The 23,338-nt window shown below is 37.7% G+C and overlaps 1 protein-coding gene across 1 annotated transcript in view; it reads right to left on the minus strand.

Annotated features, from left to right (window-relative positions):
• Window positions 1–2,396: 2,396 nt before the first annotated feature.
• The window catches only part of RFX6 (regulatory factor X6), a 36,864-nt gene continuing 15,922 nt past the window's right edge, over window positions 2,397–23,338 (minus strand). The window contains exons 7-19 of the mRNA XM_014964498.1: window positions 20,636–20,743; window positions 18,251–18,328; window positions 18,044–18,157; window positions 15,950–15,999; window positions 15,018–15,177; window positions 12,977–13,121; window positions 11,608–11,717; window positions 9,521–9,638; window positions 8,301–8,423; window positions 6,692–6,901; window positions 5,650–6,159; window positions 4,451–4,669; window positions 2,397–3,278 (exon numbers count right to left, since the gene is read on the minus strand). Of these exons, the coding sequence (XP_014819984.1) occupies window positions 3,112–3,278; window positions 4,451–4,669; window positions 5,650–6,159; window positions 6,692–6,901; window positions 8,301–8,423; window positions 9,521–9,638; window positions 11,608–11,717; window positions 12,977–13,121; window positions 15,018–15,177; window positions 15,950–15,999; window positions 18,044–18,157; window positions 18,251–18,328; window positions 20,636–20,743 (2,112 nt within the window). The 3' untranslated portion in view covers window positions 2,397–3,111. The remainder of the gene's footprint in view (window positions 3,279–4,450; window positions 4,670–5,649; window positions 6,160–6,691; window positions 6,902–8,300; window positions 8,424–9,520; window positions 9,639–11,607; window positions 11,718–12,976; window positions 13,122–15,017; window positions 15,178–15,949; window positions 16,000–18,043; window positions 18,158–18,250; window positions 18,329–20,635; window positions 20,744–23,338) is intronic.

Genomic DNA, 23,338 nt, shown 5'->3' on the forward strand with positions numbered 1-23,338 from the left:
CTTTAAATTCCCCAGAGCTAGCCTCAGAATTGTGATTGACAATGTGGCCTCCATCACTTAAAACCTCAAATTAGTCTCACTTGTTTCTTCTAGATCTGGCTTTAACCTAAATGGCTTATCTTCTTTCTTTTCAAATCAACTTTAAGTCTGCTCTTAGGACTAGACCTTGAAGGAATCATAACTAGATCACCTGATCTGGCAGTAGGTTTCATGTAAGCTCAACAACCCCCGCTAAAAGCAGAAACAACCCACTTTCACCTGTTCCTGTCCAAGTAAAACTTAATTTTAATTCTAACTCTAATATTAGTCTATATTGGTCTCCCTACATTCTGTTTCAAGAACTAAGTATAGTTTGTAGGTCCCTCTAAGCAGCAGTATTAAGCTGATCTTGACAGCCACTTCTAAACCCACTATTGGCTCACGGTCTCAACTTCAGCACCAAATTCAGTGTTACTGGCAAACAGATCAAAAGGATTTCATTTTTCATCTTTCCTTCTCAGAAAAAAAAAGGTTCCCTCTCCTCTCTCCTCCCCCTTTAGGCAATATTCGTTTGACACTGATTGTACTCAATATCTATAATTTTTAATAATATATTTTCTGGTGTATATATATTAAACCCAACATATTAATGCATCCACAAAAATGCAACTGAGCTGAGTAATACAAGACCACTAAGCAGTAACTCCATTGATTCTTCATATTATTGACTGTAATACTGTGATCCTACCAAAGGTAAAAATCTTCCCATCAGGTACCCACAAAAACTATGAATGATTGCATTTCTCACAGGCAAAACTTACAGAATACATCAAACCACATATTTGACTGAACTAATGAATCATAAAATGGAAATTTCGCATTTGGTTTTGCTAGTTACAATTATGAGTTTGTTTTGTTCTGCACCATCATGAGACAGTCTTCTTAAATGGCTATTTGAATATTAGAATATTTTTTTACTGCTCTTTGCTGTTGATAATGAACTGCAATTTACAACTGTGTGATACTTCATGCTACTCTGAGTTTTGCAGCCATCATGAGAATCTGCACATTTAATGATATAATATTGTTTCTTATCTCAGATAAAGTGCAGATAAAGTAATTTACACCAAAAAAACCCACCACAATGCAAAATGGTTCAAATGAAAAAATAGAAAATTACTGGAAATGATGCATCTAAATCATATGAGTCACTGTGTACCCTGAACTGTTCTTTTAAAGTAGGACCTGATGGACTAAGACCCTACCTGCTAGTGGCTGCCTACTTCCTCTAAATTTACATATTGCTCTCACGTAAATTCAACAATCTGGAAAATTCCAGCTAAGGTAATTATTTATGCTATGCCATTTGTCAGCAGAGGGAGCAAAGCATTTCAGGATAGTGACATATCACTTCCCACAGTGACATATCCCTTACATTCCTATCCCCTTCCCCACCTTTTCTCACTTGGAATGGGAGGGATCTATCCCTCTTCTGAGAGAGACTGACTGACTGTAGATGTGACCTGCTTGAACAGGAAACCTGATTTTCATATGACTAATTTTAGGAGAAAATATATTCTGTTCTGAGTAATCATGAAGAAAGAACTCTTTTGCAGTACTTACTTCACTCGATGTAAAGCATTACCCCAGAAATTCCTGTTTGAGCAGCCTGTGTTACCACTACATGTCATTGGGAATTTTTGTTGAAACCAAAACTTTCATGCATCATTATGGCATTTTCAGTTGCAACATAAAACTTCACTCTGAATTAGGAAGCGATTGAGCTGGAATCTTCTGCATCTCAAATACTCATCTATGGTGTCTCATTTCTGCGTATCAGGGATTATTCATGAGTCAGCCCAATCAATGTTCCTTATTACTTTTCTGCTGCAGCAAGACTTCTCATGATAGAAAACACTAAAGGAAGTTATACAGGATTAGAAATCAAAACTTCATCAAGTATAATCCATTTTCTTCCACCAAAAATACCATAGTATCTAATTCCACAATATCCAATGGACTGAATGGGAATATGTACATTAAATAGACTCAAATGATTCAGAAGACTGGATTAAAATCTTAATCTGAATCTGATGGTGGCACAATCTGACTATAACATAACATCTGTTCTTTCATGAAGCAGGACGCTTGTTTTGTAAGTCTGTTCTCTTCTCTGTCCTCTTTAATACCATACGTAAATATTCGTCACCAGGTTTCTCCAGAAACATCTATAAATGCATGTTGATATACTGAATATCATGGCATTTGTAAAATATTTTTTTTATTATAGCAGCTGATCTGGAGGGTTGCAATATTTTTCATCATCTTCCACCAGTAGAAATTCTGGTCTCATACCACAAGTAATTTTGAAATCCCATGACATTTTGTGGCAGTTTCATTTGTTTCAGTTATCCAGCCACAGTAGGAGGCTACTGCAATTATTTAGCTTATGATATTTACATGGTTTTTTGGTCTTATTTTAAGAGAAAGCGGTTTATTTTAAAAGAAAAAAATCCCCATAATATGTTTTATTTATTTCCTGAGGACTTCACTTACACAAGTAGGCACTAAACATTTGAAATTGAATTTCCAGAGCACAACAGTAAAAAACTTAAGAATTTGGCTTAGTTTCATTTAAAACAGTAAAAATTGACCTTGTAAACATTTCCATAGGAGGTAGGATACATACATTTGACAATCTGTCAAATAAGAGAAAGTAAACAGTTACTCTGTGGTCCTAATAAATAATGAGCAACACAGGCATTAAATAAACATTTTTATATAAAAAGATATAAGGGAAAGACTAAAATAGCATTTTTAATAAATTAGGAATAGATGTAATAATTTCTTTACAGCAGTCTTGCTTGCAAGAATCACTGGCTCTTTCTGCTCACCCTGAATTTCTGACTGAGAATCTGGAATGGTAAAAACAATTCTGAGTGATTCACAAGCAGGACCCAATCTGAATATAGCTATTTTTTTGTGTGGAGGGCTGCTAATATCTCTAAAATGGCTCCTTTAACACCTATTTGTAATACTTCTCTATTCCACCAACTTGAAGGGGATTGTCATCACGGCCTTAGTGTCTGGGTTTGGAAAGTAAGCTTAAGGCACTGACACTTCTCTCCCAGTTCAGGTTCCTCCAGCAGCTGCTCCCATGAAGACAGTGTTGATTGGTGGTAAAGATGACACCATATCTCTGCTTGGTGGGCCATGGGACTCCAGATTTTCCTGAGAAGAGAACTGACCAGATGTTCCATACATACACTGGGAAGAAGATGTGGTTTGCATGTTTGAAGCTGTGGGGAAAAAAGGTTATCATCATTGCAAGATTTCTATCTATTGAATTTAATAAAAAACACAGTCAAATTTCATCTGATGGAAACTCTGTTCTACCAGACACAGCATCTGAAGGACAGAAATATCAACACTTCTATATTTCACTCAACTTACCTATACTTCTAAAACTTTTCTGCAGTGGTTCTTCATGCCATCAATGAATAGGTCAAAACACATGTATAAATAAATGCCACTGCAAATCCAGCTACAGGCATGAAGTTTGCAGCTTGCATATGAGCCATCTTCTGTGAAAATTATGCAAAGCTATTTACCTGCACTATACTCCTCTTTCCATATCTTGCACCGTTCAGGCCCATATTCATTGGTGGTACCACTGCCACCACCTGGCACATCAACACAGAATACAGAAGATACTTGAGGGTACAGTGCCTGCATGGTAGTGCTGGGTTTTTTAACCCCTCTTCAGCGTCCTTTAAAGAACTGAGCACTGAATTCTTGCAGAGCCTTAATGAGGCAAGTAATGTCTGATCTTCTGTGCAAGGTTAGCAGGTAAGTAGTAGGAAGAGGTAATCTTGTGGAGAAACCAGTGGTGTCCTGGTTTATATCTTCCATGCAACCCTTTTTTGGAATATGAGACCAAACTCAGCTGCCATTTGTTTAATGCATATACCAAACCAAACCCTTTGAGGTTAGGTAATTTCGCCTAAAATTCACTGTCTGTGGGAGCTTTGCCTAACACACAAAGTTGTTGAAGCATAGGACAGGAAGGGACTATACCAAAGGAAGCATATATCTAGACATCCCTGACACAGGGATTCATTTGATCCATTTGATAGTGAGTATCCTTAAGAACTGTTGGAAAAGCCCAGTCTGTTATTAGCTCACTTAACAGTTAGAAAGTGTTTCCTAACATGGATTTTTCTGTAATTCAGGCCAGTCATTCCACTCTTCATGGACAACAGACCATAGTCCTCCCATGGAGCAAAGAGTTATTAAACCCACTGCCTGCAATTTTAAGGAAAACACATCTTATGATACATCCTAGGTACTGAGCTATTTTATCTCTATATTGCATCCCATATGCTATACGTGGGAGTCACAGATCAATGTTCAGCACTTGTTAGGATGCTAAAAGGTTCATACCTCTTCCTCAGCCATTGGCTATACTTACGCATAGGAGTCCGACAGACAATTGATGGTGAGGACTCTGTGTAGTATGAGCCTGTTTGTTTTCTTCCACTGTCATCCAAAATATTCAGTGGATCATGTATATCATTGTATGATGGCAATGATCGAATGCTGCTTACACTGCTGATTACAGAAACATGTTGATCCACCATTGTTCCAAGTCTGTGAGATTCTGGATAATTTATATTGTTTCCATAATATCCTATTGACAGGAGATTAGAAAAAAGCAGAGTGAAACTACTGTTGAAGAGAAAGGGTAGGGTAGGAGCCTGTGATAACCTGGCGAAAAAAGGTAAGTGTTACTGTCTGAATCCCTTGAGAATAAGATTATGTACACATATAGCATAGTAACTTTAGAAACATATGCAGTGACAGACCCAAAAGAAGGGTAGTAACAAGGGACCAAAAACATCCTAAGAGTTCAGTCATGCCTTCAGTTCAGAATTGCCCTTCCATTCTAAGTTCAGAATCAAACAGCAGCCTGCAATAATCAGTGGCTATGAGAGACACCATGGGGACTCCTATCCACAGTTCAGTGCTCCCTTCTGAAGCTCACAATAAAGGAAGGTATATGTGGAAAGAAAATCTGGATGGTAATACATATTTACTGCATATACGAAAGCAATATTTCCACTGTGTCTTTCCTCCAGAAGAGGGAGGTGTTTTTGCTGACTGTATCTCTGAAGCAGATTGAGGCGATAACTTTATGTGTGAGAAACATTAGGGCCAAAGTCTCAAACTAATATTAATGCACATTTTTATGATTCCTTTGACCATCCTGACCCTGTGACTAGAATGGTGTACTATGCTGGTCCCAGAGGTAAGATATCTTATACCTGCTCTATTTCATAGTAGAAGTTTTGTGGACTTTTCAAGAGATTGTTAAATCACAAGGTTATCCTGGTTTTGCTTCCTTTGCATAAGACACAGTGATGGTGCAAAAGGAAGGTTAGCATAGGTGCATCGGATATGTTTGAGGTCAGCTGAGGCTTTACCAGAGGAAAATAAATCCTTAAGTATCTTGTTAAACTGCTTTACAATCTCTGTGTGTCATCACAGAAACAGAAAACAGGGAGGTATAAGTAAGAGCCGAAAAACATTTTCCATAGAAAGAAGCAGAGAAGTGTTTTACTCCAGCAAGGACAGAGAAACAGAAGGAAAAATAAAAATATATATTAATACCGTTGGAAGCATTAGCAGGATATGCTGCTCCTGGGCATGTAGACACTGAGTTGCTCAAGAAATTGAAACTCCCAGTATTCAGAAACTGCATATTGTGTGTGTCCTGAGACACGGATGATGGACCATAGCTGGAAGGGGATCTGGCATTGTATGGAGACACAGCACAACTGTTGCTGAAGTAGTCTCTGGAGAACTGCTGTTCACTCAAGGCATTGAATCGGTTGTGCTCTGCTCTGTGGTGGTAAACTCCTGAAGTGGAATGGGCCTGAGTTCTGAACATAGCCTGGTAATTGGAACTGTTTCCATAGTAATTCTGATTAGTTTGTGACAAAGTCTGATAAAGAGGCTCTGAGTAGGAAGAGCACTGTGAATGTGTGGATAACACTTGACCTACACTTGGAGGTCTCACAGCCATTGGCCCCTGGTTGATAACACTTCCTCGGCTGACCATGGCTGGTGAAATGGGTGGAGTCATCAGGGGACCAGTGCTTTGAGACATCTCCATCTGACCTGGAATAAATAAGCATTATCTGTGATTAGAGTTCCTACCGCAGTACTGCTGAATAGAGCACATCTGTTAAGACACTAACCCTCCAGTGAAGTGTACATCACCATTTGAAACATTTACAAAGGATGTGTGTTGGCCTCCACCTACACAACACACTTTTTAATCAATGGCTGCAGGCTATAAAGCCTCCTACTTACATTCTCCAGCCTGGAGACTGCCACATTCAGTGGGAAATTCCAGCAGTTACAAAACTTGTGTGCTCCAGGTGTTACTGTTCATTCTCTCCTCACAAGAACCTCACCAAGCCAAGAGGTATAGGATAGTTTTACCATTGTTCCAAGCAGATCTACTGCTGGCAAGGCTCTACAATTGCTACCTTCTGTAAATCAGCACAGAGGATGAGCTCAGGAAACATTATTTACTAGAAGTCATTATAAATGCATATGGTCATTGGTCCTCCTGCAGCATCATGTTACTGTGGACTGAAAGTCTACCAAGCAAGTAAGAAAAGGAGAAATTAGAACTGATACATACCTGTCAGCTGCATATTCTCACTGTCTCCTGTGACAAAGGGGTTGAGACCAGAAGACACACTGCTGGGCTGGCTAGCTGACAAGGACACGTAGGTTTGCTCTGCCAGACACTCATTTTTGACAGAAGTGTCACTGGCCAGAGGAACAGCTTTGTTACGATTTGCTAGGAAGCAAGAGCTTGGTGATGCGGTAAAGGTGGCTTTGCTTGCATCTGGAAGAGTAAGGGAAAACTTGGTGGCTGTTACGTATGCTTGTTGCCCATAAAGTCACCACTAGTATATTGATAGCATATGAGCTGCTTGTATATTTGGTTGATTATTTTAAAACCCAGTGAAGCCTCCATATTTTGCATGTAGCCAATTATTACAAATATTGCTGTAGTTCTGATCTTTCCAGTGGAACTGTTTGTATCACATTCCCTGACCTGATCTACATCACAGAGTATCAGCTCCTTACTGAAGCCATCATAGTGAAGCTATGAATCAGATTTATTCCCTTGAAGTAAAAGTCAGCAATCACATCAAGTAAATTGCACTAAGAGTAACTCAGGCTCTTGACAGCTCATCCTAAAGAATTAACAATGGCAATTTTAGAATGCTTGAACTCTATTTTCACACTGATATCTACAGAAAAGTATTTGTTATACTCAGCAGTTCTTCAGTTTTCTGTAGGCTATTGATAATGTCAGTGGAAATTTTAATATTCTTCAGTGGGAACCATGACTTTACGTTATGGTTTCAGGTACTTCACCTGAATATCCAAGAATAAGACAACTGCTATATAGGACATTCTTTGTTCCCTGTAGGCTGAATTAAAAGAAAAAGCGCAGTGTCTACCATCAGACAATTTCTATGCAAGTTTCTTGCAGCAAATTGCAGATTTAGAGTAACAACAATCAGAAAGTTAAAAATTGATTGCTGGTGCTAATGGTAATAAAAAATGATTCAGCAGAACCCAGTAGAGTTTCACTGGATATTTAGGGATTAACTCGGACCAGAATTTGATTCAAATCAATATTCATTCATTTTATAGCAAAGGACCTGGAGCATATGACTTCAAACTGCTTAACCTTGAAGAACCCTGGTAGATGGAAAATGTTAAGGATAGTTTTTAAAATTCATTTTGTTTCTCTTTCACATAGTAATACTTCAGACAGATGCTAAATAAGGCTCCAAAATTGTGTTCCAGTCTTGCACAGATATTTGCATTTTGGTAACATTTAATACATTCCTAGTTTAAGGTGTAACTACGTATTTAAGCTTTGGTAGAAAAACAAGATTAGGAATTCCTGTCCTTTCTGCTACTTACACCTTTTCCCACACTTCAGCTTGTAGCCCTTCAGATGTACCTACAAGTGTTTGTTGCATCCAAGATCATTTCAGTGATCCAGTCTACTTACATTCCCACAAAATGTTATGAAGTAACTATAATAGGAAGATGGGAATTAATTGCTGAGTGAATGGTCACAAACTTTTCAGGTGAATTTGACAAAGTTGCATATAACTACACATGGAGGAGAAGACAGTAAACCTGCTGCTGTTTTAAGTTAAACAAATATGTCAATTTCAAAAAATACAGGAGTTCATTTAAGAGAACCAAGCTCTAGTTACCTAAATTTTTCATGTATTTGTCCAGCAGATTCTGGAGTTCTTGTTCTTTGTCATTGTTGAACTGTGTCTCCATGGCGAGCAGGATGTACTCATCTAGTAGCATGCGGATCAAATGAAAAGAACCTTTTGGAGGAGAAAGAGAGAGAGTAGCTGAGTTATCTTTGTGACCATCTCTCACCATTCTACAAGAAGCGAGTGAAACAAACAAATAATTGTGGACTTTAAATGACCTGGCAAGACCAACAAGGAATAGTGCCTAACTTCTAGCTCTAATCTCTCTTTGCACTGGCCCACCTAGCTCAATTGTTTACTGTCCTGTAGGCTATTTGACCACTAATTACATCAAAGAAAAATACTGATGAAAGTGAGACATGCTTTATACTTGAAGAGGGCACACAGTGGAGCTAGATAAGGCCGAAGTCTGCTAGAATGCCTCTGCTCTATTTCTATTTACCTTGTGCTAAATAACCAGACAATAACTGGTGAAGTCTTTGACCTCATTTCAAGGATATATCACATTAAAAATGTGTCTCTCCTTATAGCCGTTTCAAATACCTCCTGAATTTCAGATAACGATGTACTTATGACTAAACTTAGGAAATTATGTACTAGATTTAAAGTGAGTCTCACTTGCTCTACCATCTTCTGTTTTATAAAAAGTTCTTTCTGAGAGTCCCCAAAAATGTAAACATTTCTAAAGGTGGACATGTGAATCTTAATTTTTAAAAGCCACAAACACTGTTAAATTGACTGTCCACTGACCCTAGTGTTAAATGAATGGTGATCTGCCAAATTCATTTTGCTTTTATGAAAACATACCCTGCACAAGGACATCTAAACAGCAGTATTTTTTCATCAAACTGATTCACATGTGAAATTAATAATTTAAATCTCTGTCTTCTATACTGAAATATGCAGTCATACTTCCATTGTCATATCAAACCAAACAGAGCTTCTAGCTCTTAAATGGCAAAGCAGTTTCAAGCAGCAACTCAAAAGAAAAATACCTTTTAAAAATGAACATGTAATACAGGTCACCAGCAAAATATTGCTAGCATTTACTGTGAAATCTTAGTTTGAACAACACATTACACAGCATTTGTGTCTTTGATCAAAGAATCTTTAGCTAGGACAGGTTCCTCTGTTCAAGAAATAGTGGAAAGCTGTTAAGTGCTAGCATATATGTACAAAATAGGAGCGTTTTTACAAAGCCCAGGTACCAAAACTTGATGCGTTGTTTAGAGTTAGGTTATGCATCACTCGAGCACCGAAAAAACTCCATTTGAGAAGGAAGTCTTGAGCTCTTTTCTTTAATGACCTCCCATTTTGCTTGCTTGCCTGAAAGAGAATAGTAAAATACTGTTAAGCGTACTAACTTGCTTTCTGTACACAGGAGAGAAGAAAGGAGAACTGAATATGCTTGAGAGTTCAAGGAGTCCTTGACTCAGGCTGATGTGGCAGGGTGGATCAAACTGCCTGATTCAAACTGTCTTCACAATGTGTGTCCTACAGTGGTGAAGAAGAGCAGCATTCACTCTTTTCAGTGCAACCAGAGTAGAGCTTTGACAATGTTAGATGAAGCAAACAGCCACTGCTTGGGCTCTGCTGTGTCCTAAGGATATATAAGTTACTGATATTCTATTACTAAAGGTGTCAAATTGTTCTGTAAATATACAGGTGTACAGGGCAGAAAGAAAGACGAAAAAACCCAACCTGCAGCACTATGATATTCCACATAAACAGGGAACAGAAATTAGTCATCATACTTCAATGTAATCTGCATAATACTGGCCAGACTTTCTCTTACAAAATGGTGTGTTTACTATCGTAACATTAACCCTGTTAATGCAGCTCATATCATCCTGTTGCTTTGCTCTGGCAGTGATTCATTTGTGTAATAACGTATGCCCTGTTGCTTTCTCAAACAGTAAGCAGAAAGAAGGTGTTTTGTGAGTTTGACAGTAACGACTCTTTAGCATGAACAGAAGGCAGACAGCAATGGAAGGATTACGTGTTCTGTAAATGATTCGCTTCTGCTGAGTTGACCTAGCCTCCTATCAGGATTTGCTGGTATTTCTTACTCTTAACTACAGGAAAACAATGCTAGGAACCATACCTGTTAACTTCAATAATACAGTATCACATAGTAGATGCTGAGGGGGAGAGTGCTTCACCTTTTGTGCCTGGGTTGTTTATCAGGAATTGTCTTCTGAAATTATGGAATCAATTTTAGACCACAATCATTTGGTTCTAAAATAAGTGGTGATTGCTCAGCTTGAGTGAGTTTTGTGTATACAAGGACTTGCTTTGGCTCTGCTGCCCAGAATCATCCAAAGCTCCTGACTGTGCTGCTCACATATGACAGCAAATGTTAGGAAACTCAGAGTGTTTTAAAATGAAAGAAATTATCACTGTCTCCATTGAAATTTGGGAAAACACGTGAAGAAAGGAAAAATGACATGCCCATGGTTATTCTGTAAGTGGCAGAGTCACTTTCTGCAAGCCAGTCAAAGCTAACTGAACTGTCTCCTCCTCTTGCATCCATTCATACCAAGATGCTCCCTAAAATGATGGATAAGATATTGCATTTCCATATAGAACAAGACCTGATGAGAACACCAGTGTTCAGCTACTAGCAAGCAACGTGTAACATTTTATTCTGCTAGTTTACATTCATTAGGGTCATGTTATTCTGGGCTATAGTGCAATCATTCCTGTATAACCACATGCATATAAAATACCTGTGATTATAAAGCATCTTGTAAATCACCAAGGAAAAGAATCCCATCAAAACTATCAATTACTACATTAAGCACCTTATAAAGCTACAAAACTATATCTTCCATCCTGGTCTGTAGAAATCCTTCTGCAGGTTAGCTACTTCTGAATGCATCTGGTACATTAACTTACACCACATATGGTACCATCCAAATACCATGAAAGGAAGAATTTCTTGTCTAAGGAACAACTTTTGCCCACCTTACTGAGAAATACCCCTGTGATTCTGTAAGCACAGCTAAGGTGGATGGGTTTCTTTCATGTACAGTTTATGACAGTGCTGACTTTAATGTTTTAGTTAAGATACTTAATTTGTAACACATATCAACAGCACTCAACATGATTAATTAGAACTAACAGCACTGGAATTTTTCACATCAAATAAAGAACTCCCCTGTTACAGTAAGGGGATGGGAACAGAGATAAGAATCCCACTTGGGAAATCAATGGGACTGCAAAGGTAAGGACTGTGTAAGGAGTAAGGGGAGTAGGATTTGGTATTGAGTCAGCCAGAACATTTGAAAGGTACCTTGATAACCCTTTGCTCAACCACAGTATCCAACCATTCAATAAATGATTCCACAGTGGCATTCTTCTTTAGGAGGTCCTTCAGTTCTTGGAACACTGTAATAGAGTCATCTACCATGTAAAAAGGAGAACATATCATAGCACACTATTCTGAACATGAGAAAAAGCCACTCACCAGCCATATGAAAATATTGTAGCATGGAAAGGAAAAGCAAAGAATTAGAGCAGTGAAGAAATAAGCAATTCCCCAGCAAAGCAAGCAGACATGCATCCATCACACATATATATTTTAATTACTTAAGCATTACTGTGATACAGGTTGTAAGACAATGAAGTTTTACAAGAAAATAACAGCAAAAAATTCTGCTATTTTCCATTCCTTTTAGGATTCAGCATCGAAAAGCTTTCTATTACTAAATTTAGTAGTAAAGCTTTATCTGTAATGTGGCAGATCTGTATACTGTCTTAGGTTTCCCTCATATTTTACAAGTTTCTCACAATATAATGCAAAGCTAACTCCCTCAATTCCCATTTTCACAAGAGTGTCTGAATGACAAGTTCTTTCTCTTCCCCTTTTCTTTTTCTAATGAGTATGACAGAAGGCAAAGAACAAAATAGAAAACAACTACAAAAAAAACCAGAAAATTGGCAACTTAAATGAAAGTGTGAATAGGGTTGTGAACCATCAAAGAGAACAAACTTTCATGATCAAAGTAACAATAGAGGACATGTTGCTATTGCTCCCCTTTCAGCTTTCCAAACTCTGATCAACATGGTTTGTATGACAAAAGCTATCATTTAATAGAGAAAATAGCTGTATCTTTTTTTTCAACAATAGGTATATATATGAATATTAACACCCTTAAAATTTGTACCTTACTCCACCCTATTCTGTGTATGAAAACAGGTGTTACACTTTATAGAAAATGATGTATTTTTTTCAAAGATCACCTTTTCAGCAAAAATATATATCTGTTCATACCTCCCAAAAAAGTAAAGCAGCTCAAATATCCATTAAATTAGGCCATAATTATACAAAATTTTTGAGACATCTTTCAAGAACTGATCTATGTTAAGATCTGTGCTAATATCCCCATATTATTAGGATAAAACTTCAAAAGAGGTTTGATTACACTTAGTAACTGACATGTAAATGATTTTTTCAGCAACCATTTAAAGTCATCTAACTGGGATGACTTCCCAACACAAGCTTCTTTTCTTGTAGGACATGCTAGGGCAACCAATTGGTTTTCTGAAGTTAACACTGAGCTAGTGTCTCTTTTCTCAGCCCATCCCCAAGTAGACTAGCGTGGCATGGAATGGAAGAGTGAATTACTTTTAATGTTACAAATATATCACCATGGACTTACATTCACTGTAGACTTCCCCATCAGAGTCTGTACTCCCTGAGACTGCAAGGAGCGCCTGAGAGCCAATACTATTCAAATCAACTTTTTCAATATCCGACACCATGGAATTCACCACGTGTTGGTCAAAAAGAGCTGGCCGAGCAATCTGTAAGAGAAGGCAAGGTAAAATGCCGAGACCAGCTGGCAACTTGGCACCACACGTCTGCTCACTCACTCCTCACCCTTCTGTGGGATGAGGGAGAGAATTGGAAGTGTAAAAGTAAGAAAACACATGGGTTGAGATAAAAACAGTTTAATAATTTTTCTAAAAGAATTTTCTTGTTGTTGTTGTCATTATAAGGAAAAGGTCAAAAAAATAACAGACAGAAAGATACAACCCAAGAAAGACAATTGATGCAAATGAAAACAACTGCTCACCACCAACAGACCCATGCCCAGCCAGCCCCTGAACAGTGTCCTTCCCACCAGTCTCCCCCCTACTTTTATTGCTGAGCATGACATCATATGGTATGGAATATTCCTTTGGTCAGCTGGGATCAGCTGTCCTAGCTGTTTTTCCCCACCAACTTTTTGTGCACCCTCAGCCTACTCAATGGTGGGGCAGTGTGAGAAGCAGAAAAGGCCTTGGCTGTGTGTAAGCCCTGCTCAGCAGTAACTAAAACATCCTTGTGTTACCAACACTGTCTCCAGCACAAATCCAAAATACAACCCCATACCAGCTACTATGAAGAAAATTAACTCTACCCCAGCCAAAACCAGCACAGACCCACAGCTGGGGATCACCTGAATAAATCCTCAGAGAAGAATCACATTCTGTTTAATTTTCCTGTCATGGCTGGGTTTTTCGAAGATCAGATGAGATAATGTTTCCCTTCCATTAGACTTCTAATGCTTGCCCTATGTGCCTTTCTATGAGATGATCTTCAAGATGTCACCCACTTTCGTCTTAATATTTATGAAAGAGAAAACTAAGTCAAGATGAATATATGGTGCATATGCAGTTATCCATGAGGACGACTACTTCAAAGCCCAAGCTGTTAGCGCTTAAGTTCCACAAAATACATTGTATCTTTTTGTATAATTTACCAAATCATCACATGGAGGTGCCTCCTAATTGCAGATACCTGTATCCTGCCAACATAGCCCGGGAGCCCTCAGCTACCTCTCACTCGCATGTTCTTCTTTGAGTCAAAACTCAATAGGAAAAGGCATCATGGACAACACAGAGAACCTTTCCTAGGCAAGAAGGATCATTTGATATTTTCCAGTTTGGAACTAAAACAAATACTCATGTATTCCACTTCGATTGCCAAAAGTTCCCAGGATAGTAGTTCATTATAACCATGGTCCTTTCTTTTCCCCTACAAAAGTTTGAAGTTTCAGTCAGATCTATTTATGGCTGCTTCCTTCTTGCATGATTAAAACTACAAGATGTAACTCTTCCATGCTTGAAGTTCAACCTTGAAACAATAATGCATGATATCTCATAGCCATAGCCAGCAAAGTGCACTGAATGCAATTCACAATTTTTTGGATGTTGTAGTGGTTTGACCCTAACCAGCAGCTACAACCACACAGCCACTAACTCACAATAGAATGGTGGGGGAAGAGGGAAAAAAAGGAGAAGAAAGGGAGGGGAAAAAAATTTCATGGGCTAAGATAAAGACAGTTTAATGAAAACAATAACAAAAAGGAAAAATAACAATAATAATAACAATAATAATAATGACACAGGTCACTCCCATCACCCAGTGAATTGGCACTGTCCAGAGCAGTGACTGAGGATTACTGCCCCCCTGGCTAACCCTCATTTATATACTGAGCATGGCATCTGAGGTATGGAATATTCCGTTGGCCGTTCCATCCTTCTGTCTATGCTTCTATGGCAAGCTGAAAAAAGTCCTTGAATAGTGTAAACATCACTTAGCAACAACTAAACACAATAGGTATTATTGACATTCCTTTCATAGGAATCACTAGAAAGAAAATTAACGCTTTCCCTGCTGCAACCAAGACAGTTGTGTAGTTTTACTCTCTTTACCTGTGCTAGGTGTAGAAATGACGTCTGTCGTTTCAGGGAGGAAACAAATCTTCGTGCAATAGGCAGTTTCTTATCCATCAGGTTTTCTGGTAGATTTTCCAAAGAGGAAACAACCCACTGTTCCCAGTTTTTTGCAAAATTTCTTATATCTGCCAGTAAACTATAGGGAAAAAAAATGTGGTTTAGAGAAACATCAATAAAAATTGTCTTGCATTATTTTAAATAATTGGGTTTCAATCTATGATTAACAGATTCCTGGATGTATCAGTGAATTAATCCTCAGGTGTCACCAAAAAGAAACAGGAAATGGCCAATAACCAAAAGGCTAAAATTGGCTATATATTGATCTGTACCTCCTCTGGGAAAAATTGCAAGCCACCTGCCAATTTAAATAGGTGGAAAAACAGTAGCTTTAAGGATAAACTGTAAGAAATCCAAGAACCATGAGAGATATATGAAGCTAAAGGCCTTAGCCAGAAGTAAAACTCCAAACAAGATGAAAGAAAATGAAAGATAAGAAGTTTCAGAGTTAAATTATAATAATCCTCTTATTAATGTCTTGTTGAGAAAATGCTTAGATATTATGGTGATTCATAGGATACAAACCCCAAAGGTATTCTGAAGAAAAGGTAACAATTATTTCTGCTTAAACACCACTAATACATTTGTGTCTTTTTTTCATATTGTAGGGCTTCAGTGCAGAAGAAACCCATTTCAAAATATCCAGCAAGCCAGTAGAATGGGACATTGAAATATGGTGTCATATTTTAAGGCTGTCCTCAGAGCTGACAGTATTTTGCCATACATGCCCTACTGTTCTAAACATGCGCATAAATACTGTGAGAAAATTTCTCGAGGATATAGAATTTCTACTGTTTACTTGGAATATGCTTAACAAACAGAATGTAGCATTATTATTTTCAAACACCTACCTCTCTGGCATTTCTTGCATTGTTGCAGGGATGAGTACATCTGTAAGGACCTTCAAAAAGGTAACAGAAAATTATATCAAACTTCTACTGGCCATCTATTCATTCATTCATTCTTGTCTACTTAGATTGCAAAGTGATAAAGACAGGATGTTTATACAGACTAAAGCCATTCAACCTATTGTCCAGACATTTATATACCTAGATTTCTCCCATTGTGATTAGATAGGGACATATGAGATATTGATGTACCTAGATAGCTCCCACTCTTAATGTATGTCGGCATGCCAATAAAGCAAGAAAGTGCTATTACTCATGTCTTACAGCAGGAAAATCAGTAGAAGAGAGATGCATAAACACTTTATCTTTTCTAGCATCACCATGTGTCTCAGTAAAGCACATACTCAGGCACCTCCCAAGTTCTCAAGTGCTATTAGCCACTTGTCTCTTCTTTCTGTCACACTGGATGTGGCAATAAAGGTGTTCAGAGTTTAGGACCAATCCCCTATAGCTAATTGTGGTGTGGAACTGTTCTGGCAAAAAACTGTGCCATCTGGCATGCCTTCTGGGAATGTTATCAAGTAGAGCAAAGTTAGCCTATATCCCAAAAATCTGTTTCCACTACTAATGTAAATGGTTTGATAACAACACAAAAAAAAATTCTCCTTCTTTCTGGCAGCTGTGCTGTCACGAATGTCTGACATGACTATAAGTGAGAAAAAGTGAGAGACAAAGAAGAGGCATAATAGTAAATGTATGAACTTTTGAGAAATTTTGTCTTGCTAAATTTATAATTTCGTGTCCCTGTAATATTTCTTCATCTGTCACACTGAATATTTATTACAAATAAATATAATATTGGATCTGTTGGGACAGCACATTTAGAGCAGGGAAAAACTCATAAACTCAAGGTACAATATGACCTCTACAAGTAAATGAGACTTAATGGCTCATCTCCAGGGTAGTAATCATGATCTTTGATGCTAATCACCTTTATTCCATTTTGTTAACTAAAACACCTCTTCTTACTTTACAGATAGATATGCTTCTAAGAAATACACATTTTCATTTTTCTGGATTTTCCCCCATATTTTTATACAGTTAAGAATGACAAATAGATGACAATAAGGTATGCAGTGCTAAACAGCCCCAAGTCTTTCGCTTTGACTGCTCAGTGTTTACTGTTACACCGGTGGTTGTTTCTTCCCATCAATATGTGGTTGTGAAATATGTTACAGAGAGGATGGCAATCCTTTTGTATTTATTTGTTTTAGTACCAAAGTACTTTGCAGAGTTTAATTAATGTTTCAATCAGGTTTTCCAAATTAAAAACTCAAGAAACTTTGGTGGTATTACTTTATTTTTCCCCACTGCTCCATTGCTTAATCCTGACCTTGCAATACTCCTTAATTCCACCTAGTTTCAACTATTTGTGTGATCATGCTATGAACTAGATCAAAGAACTCACATGGCGTGAAAAATCTGCAAAACCAATGTTCCTTAGATTTTTATTTTTTTAAAACCCAAACCGGTTCAGAGTGCAGAAGTTTTACTGGTCCATCTAGCAGCATAGGAACAGAAATTAAGTGTACAAGGCAGGAGAGGCAGGAATATCTTAACCCAGCATTGTTCCAGCTCTGTAACACAAAACCATGGCCTGACATAACCTGTGAGTAGCAGATTCGCATGTGGAATCACCTCCCTGATCTGCCACAGACTCTCTTTGCTGGTAGAAATTGCAATAATCTTTTAAGTAAAAACATGGCTTCAGTTTTCATCCAGGCTTAACTTAGTCAGCCTCGTCCGTGAAGCACACAAGCCTTTCCTTTAGCTACATTCAAGCAAGTAGGTCAGGATTTCACCATCAGTGTGCTGCCTGAAGTCACACATCAAGTGTGCAGCAGAGCTGAGACTGGAGTTCAGCTCTTACGTGTGCCAGGCTTATGTGCTTGATTTCAATGGAATCCTTGCTGATTTAGACAGGTAAGAGGAGGAAAGCAGTCTTGTCATCCTGTTATTCTAACTTCAACGATGTTTTTACACAAGCAAAGCTGTAGAGGGGTTGAGATTCTCCATGCAGCTAAATGTTTAACTTACCTTATACAGTATTGAGTCACAAACGCAGAAGATGTCAACAATGATGGGATTTTCAAGCAGGGGAAGCAGATGGTCGGGCATTCCTTGCCAAAAATGTAATAAGAAATGCTGAATCTAAAGGAATAGGAACCAGATTCATTAACATAAATAACGCTTTCTTGGCTCCCTGTGCATATATACCAAGAATGTGTGTTCAAACAGCCTTACCTCTTCAAAGTTCCCATTAATTGCATTGTCAAGGACACATTGACAGTGTGTTTTGTACATCATGATAAGAGTATCTACCTATTTTGGAAGAAAGAAAGATTAAGCAGAGTTTCTAAGCTCTCTCCTTTATTAATATAGCAATCTAGGTTTCTGCTTTCTGTAGCTAGTATTTAAATATAGAATATAAATTGTATTGCAATGAATATTTACAGACAGTCTGTATATCCAGAATTGATGAGGAAGTCACTCATCTCTAGTTTTTATTGACATCTTCAAGTCTCAATGCTGTTGTCAGAAATGTAGCATCTGAATCTGTATACACTGTGAAAATGTGGGTATAGCTAAGGCAATAGCTAGACTAGTCAGGCAGATGGTAAAGTAAATTCACCTTTCTGAAGGTAAGATTAATCCCAAAGAGTAGTGCAAGTTAATCATTAGGCTACTATAGGCGTCTATGAGTGTTCTGAAACATCATCTAGTTGGACAAATGAGAAAATAGCTGCCAGTCATTTGGTCAAAGTTTAATCACTACCTTACACGAACTGAACTTTAAAAAGCAGAACTCCCTTTCATCTCATCAGGCTAATTTATCTGAGTGGAGTGTTCCCTTATTTTAATAACTGTGCAGAGACTTTGCAAAAAAAATGGTAGTAAACGTTTAATTTTCTAGGAAACTATAAAACAAGTAGGTATTTTAAGGAAAGGAAAATGCTAGCAAAACTGTTCTTATGGTCCAGAATCACAGAAAGTTTGTTACAGCTTGTGAAATTCTCTGGCAAAACAACACCAGGTTTTGAATGAACCTAGTATCACCTTATTCCAATAGGTTTAGCACACAGATTCTTTGAAAACAGACCAATATCTTTGAATAAAAATGGCAAAGGGTAGGATTCAAGAACATTTTAAAGAGGTTTTTGGAAGGGTTTGATGGAAGTTTAAAATTTGGGTAAGTTTTCTCCAGAAACTTAATATGCAGAAATATATCAATCTATTTTTGTGCAAACTGCTACATTTATGGATTCTCCAGAGATTTCTGTTGCATGCAATTTCTCAGGAATTTAATAAAGAAGTCAAACTTCATGTATGGGCTCTCTTCAACCAAGTACCTAAATATCTTAGGTTCAATAACCCTTGGTCAGATAAGCTGAAGGAGGGGAAAGACTGTAAGGAAATAAAATAGCAAATAAAAGGAATGAGGACAGAGCAGTGAGGAAAGAAAGAGAGACCGCACACGGAAATTCATCTCTTTTCCCACAGTCTTTTCATAACTCCATCAGTCTGACCGCAGACAGAGTCACCTGCTGGGCTCTCCTTTCATCTTGTCCCAACATCAGAGCAATTACATGTTGCTGACCCAAGAATGAAGGCAAAATGAGTTGCATCCTTTTCTTCATTGTTGGGGTGGTACAAATCAGTTTTGCTTACACTGTTGTGTTGGGTCTGCAAGGAACTTCAAATGCTCTTCAGATTTAAATGTTATGAGAATGCTGTATACATGAGATGTCAATTGGATTTGATGGAGTCTCTAGCAGCAGGTGATGCACACCAGTTCTTGGCCTTTCTTTAGGAACTGTAAGATTTCCAGCTAAGATCTCTGTACTACAGGTGGCTACTTTCATTTTGCTCCTCACAACAGGAATCCTAGGTGTCACTACTTTCACAGAACAAACTTAAGAGGCAGGGCTCATAAAACAAAAAGCTTTAAAGCAACCTGTCTCAAGACAGCCACCATTATGACCTGTACTGGATGCTAAACGGGAGAGTTCACAATGCCTACCAAAAGGTTTCTAGCACAATTCAGGGATGTAGCAGCCAGTAATGTGACCAGAAACAACACAGACAAGCAATCAAAGACATAAAACATATGTCAGCAACATTTCTAACTGAACAGTTACCCTTAGGATGAGCAATACTGAGTATTGATTTGAGGAACAAGATTTTACTACTTTAAAAAAAAAATACACATATGCTCAGATGTTCACAGTCTCTTTCCAAACAATTAATGAAAGAGACTAAAGTTCAACTTATTATTTGTTGTGAATTATTTGTTCTGATCTAATCAGAACAAAATTTACCTTAAATCCAAAGGCATTTGGAGTGAATACAACTCTCAGTTATTTGTTTGTTTTGCTCTCCTCGTCTTACATACCATCAGTTTGTAAAATACTAGGTCAGTTAATAGGTAAATAATTCAACCACCTTTCCAGTGGAAAGCCAGTTAATCGGTGTTAGTAAAGGTTTGCCCCCTCTATAAATCAGTCACCTCTGTTTGATTATGGACATTTCTGGCTCTTTCATGTCAATACCTCAAAGGCAAAGATATGAAGAAACATTCTGTGGTAATTTTTGATCTGTAACTCGGAAGAGAAGTAGCTCACATTTTACCTTGTCTTTAGAAATGCACCCTTGAAGCAAAAGATGTTGAGCACTTGGAAACTCTGGGAGGAGAGTTCCAGTTTTGGAACTCAGAGAATATTTACGAGTGAAACCACCCTGAAATGGAAGGGAAAAAAACAGGAACATTTAAATAGCTAATATAGATTCAACTGAAACCAACAATTCATGCTAAACGTATAATATCTCATGAGTTTCTCAATGTTCCAGAATATTTACATTCAGATAATCCTTCCAAAATATTGATGCTTATCTAAATCTGTATTCCAGCTCAGGAAGGTAATTAAATATGTGCCTAGATCTAAACTCCACCAAACACCATTTACAGAATCATTTGAGACGCATTACTTCGTGGACTTCTACAAGCTTGGAATTTAATCTATGTTTAAAGTAGAATACAGTGTGTTGCTCTCCTCTGCAGTATGGAATGTTACATCCTCAGAGGGACCCTAAATTTTATTTAATATGTATCTTTCTAGTGCACGGATCTAGGGTACTGGTGATGTTATTGCTCTCCCTTGCTGTCTTCCTGTTCTGATAGCATGGCAACAGTGATTTTAGATTACTATAGTAATCACTATTTTGGTTTATCATAAAGTTTGTTAATATTTTATATATTACGGACATAATGGTATATAGGATCTATGGACACTTCTGAACTATGTATTTATTATACATCGCTCTGTAATTTTGGCAGACTTGACATGAAGGCCCAGAAAACATCTTCCAGTCCTGTATCTTATTGTATTAAAACAGATATGCACATAAACATGTGTACCAAGAATTGTAGGAATAAGGAAGGATACTGAGTTGCGCGCCCTCGTGGAGAATGCCACCAATTTTAGCTGCTTTTCTACTGCTCTCTTGAAATGGCTGAGAGTTTGGCCATTCACCTCAGAGAGATTAGACTTGGTACTGTATTTTTGGAGCATTTTGCTTTAGTCCATAAGGGAAGAATAAAACTATGCTGGGTAGCATAGGCACATACAGTCACAGGTCTACACAATATAAAAAATCCTATACAGAAGCTCAGACTCAAGGTTCCAAGTCCGGGATCACAGACTGAGCCTGGAAAGAGGAAATGCAGTTTCAAAGGGACTTAAAGGAAGGAAATTACTCTTGAATTATCCTAAATTCTGCTATCTGAGAGCTCCTTGCAGTTCTTAAGCCTCTTTAGCTTGTGACATCAGAAATACCATAGTCATATCTTACACTAGTTACAGACTTCAAAAAGATCTTGAATAATTAGGAGAGATGGGATTGAAGGATGAAACAAACAGCGGCCTCATGTGTGGATGCTGACCATGAAGCAATATACAGTAAGCCAACTCTTTTTTAGAACTCCTAACCTAACACTCTCACAAAATCTGATTAAGTCTACTTCTCATTAAGGCTGAGCAGCAGCTCATTCTGTAGTGATATAGTGTTACTATGCTTATTTTTATAATGCATACATTACTCTTATGAAACTTTGAAATGATAGAACTAAGATGAAATCTTCACCATCAAAAGAAGCAATGGAATCTGCCTGATGATTCTGTCCTTACTGATTGAATTGTACTTATTCTGATAGGATTGCATTCAAACCTAGAGAAGACTGGCTGAAAGCCTTTGTTCCATTTTTGCCCACTCAGTCCTGATGCCAAGGCAGTGTATGGAGCCTTGAGCAGGCTTTCTGCGTATTCCTGCAATAAATCCACTGCTTCTGTGCAGATTCCTTTGTACTGATGGATGGAATTTATGACCATGCACTAGGCATTTGAATGGTACTTGGCCTTTTCCTGCCCCTTTGCATACAGTCAGATTTCACTAAAGCAGGAATAGTAGATACATAGTGTAACATATAGAGTAAAAAGCGTGCAAAAGGGACTATTTTCCTATATATGTTGACTTACCAAGCAGAGGTCAGTTTCAACTGAAATTGTCTTAAATACTGAATTCAGAAAACTCTACCTGACTTATTCACCATATATACATCCTTATTTTTATAGGGTGATATGTCTGGCAAAACAGACAGCAAGGAATGAAAGCATACATTATGTAAACACACTTTGCCTGTGCTATCTACTATTCATATACATATAAAGCTCTAAGTCAAAGAAATTGCAGAAATTTAGAAATATTAGTACTTCTTCTTGTCAATACTTTCGCAGCTTTATAATTGCCTATCAGTATCAGGAGGTTTGTGTTTTTTTTAATAACAGGAATAATCTCAATGATTTTATTATGCAATTACGCATGAAATATACTAAAAGCTCTGATTAAACAGGATTAGTTCACTTAAACGAAGGCAGTGATGGTGGTGGGAGGTTTAAGAGAAGATAATCTGTAATGTTTTTTACCTTGCTAATGGACTTATATGACTGTGCCTCAGTCCTAGACTTAATATTTTAACCCACTGCCACTTGCCCTTTCAATTTAATGCCATCTGTTTCTAATGGCCATTTAACATTAAGATAATGACAGTAATATTATCTGCCTAATTAACCATGCAGACTCTAATGGTGCACTAACTGGTTTAGATAAAAGAATTTGCTGATATCTCCCCCTACAGAGAGAATACTAGAAAATGTGATAAAACATACCAGAAGTAAACAGTGTCCCTGGCACTCAATAAGTGTTCATTCAAATGCCATTTACTCAGTATATTTAGACAATCAGTGCTTTAACATCTTTTCAATGTCTTTATGTTCC

This window comes from Calidris pugnax, unplaced genomic scaffold (assembly GCF_001431845.1).
Source record: "Calidris pugnax isolate Ruff unplaced genomic scaffold, ASM143184v1 scaffold219, whole genome shotgun sequence".
Lineage (NCBI taxonomy): Eukaryota > Metazoa > Chordata > Aves > Charadriiformes > Scolopacidae > Calidris > Calidris pugnax.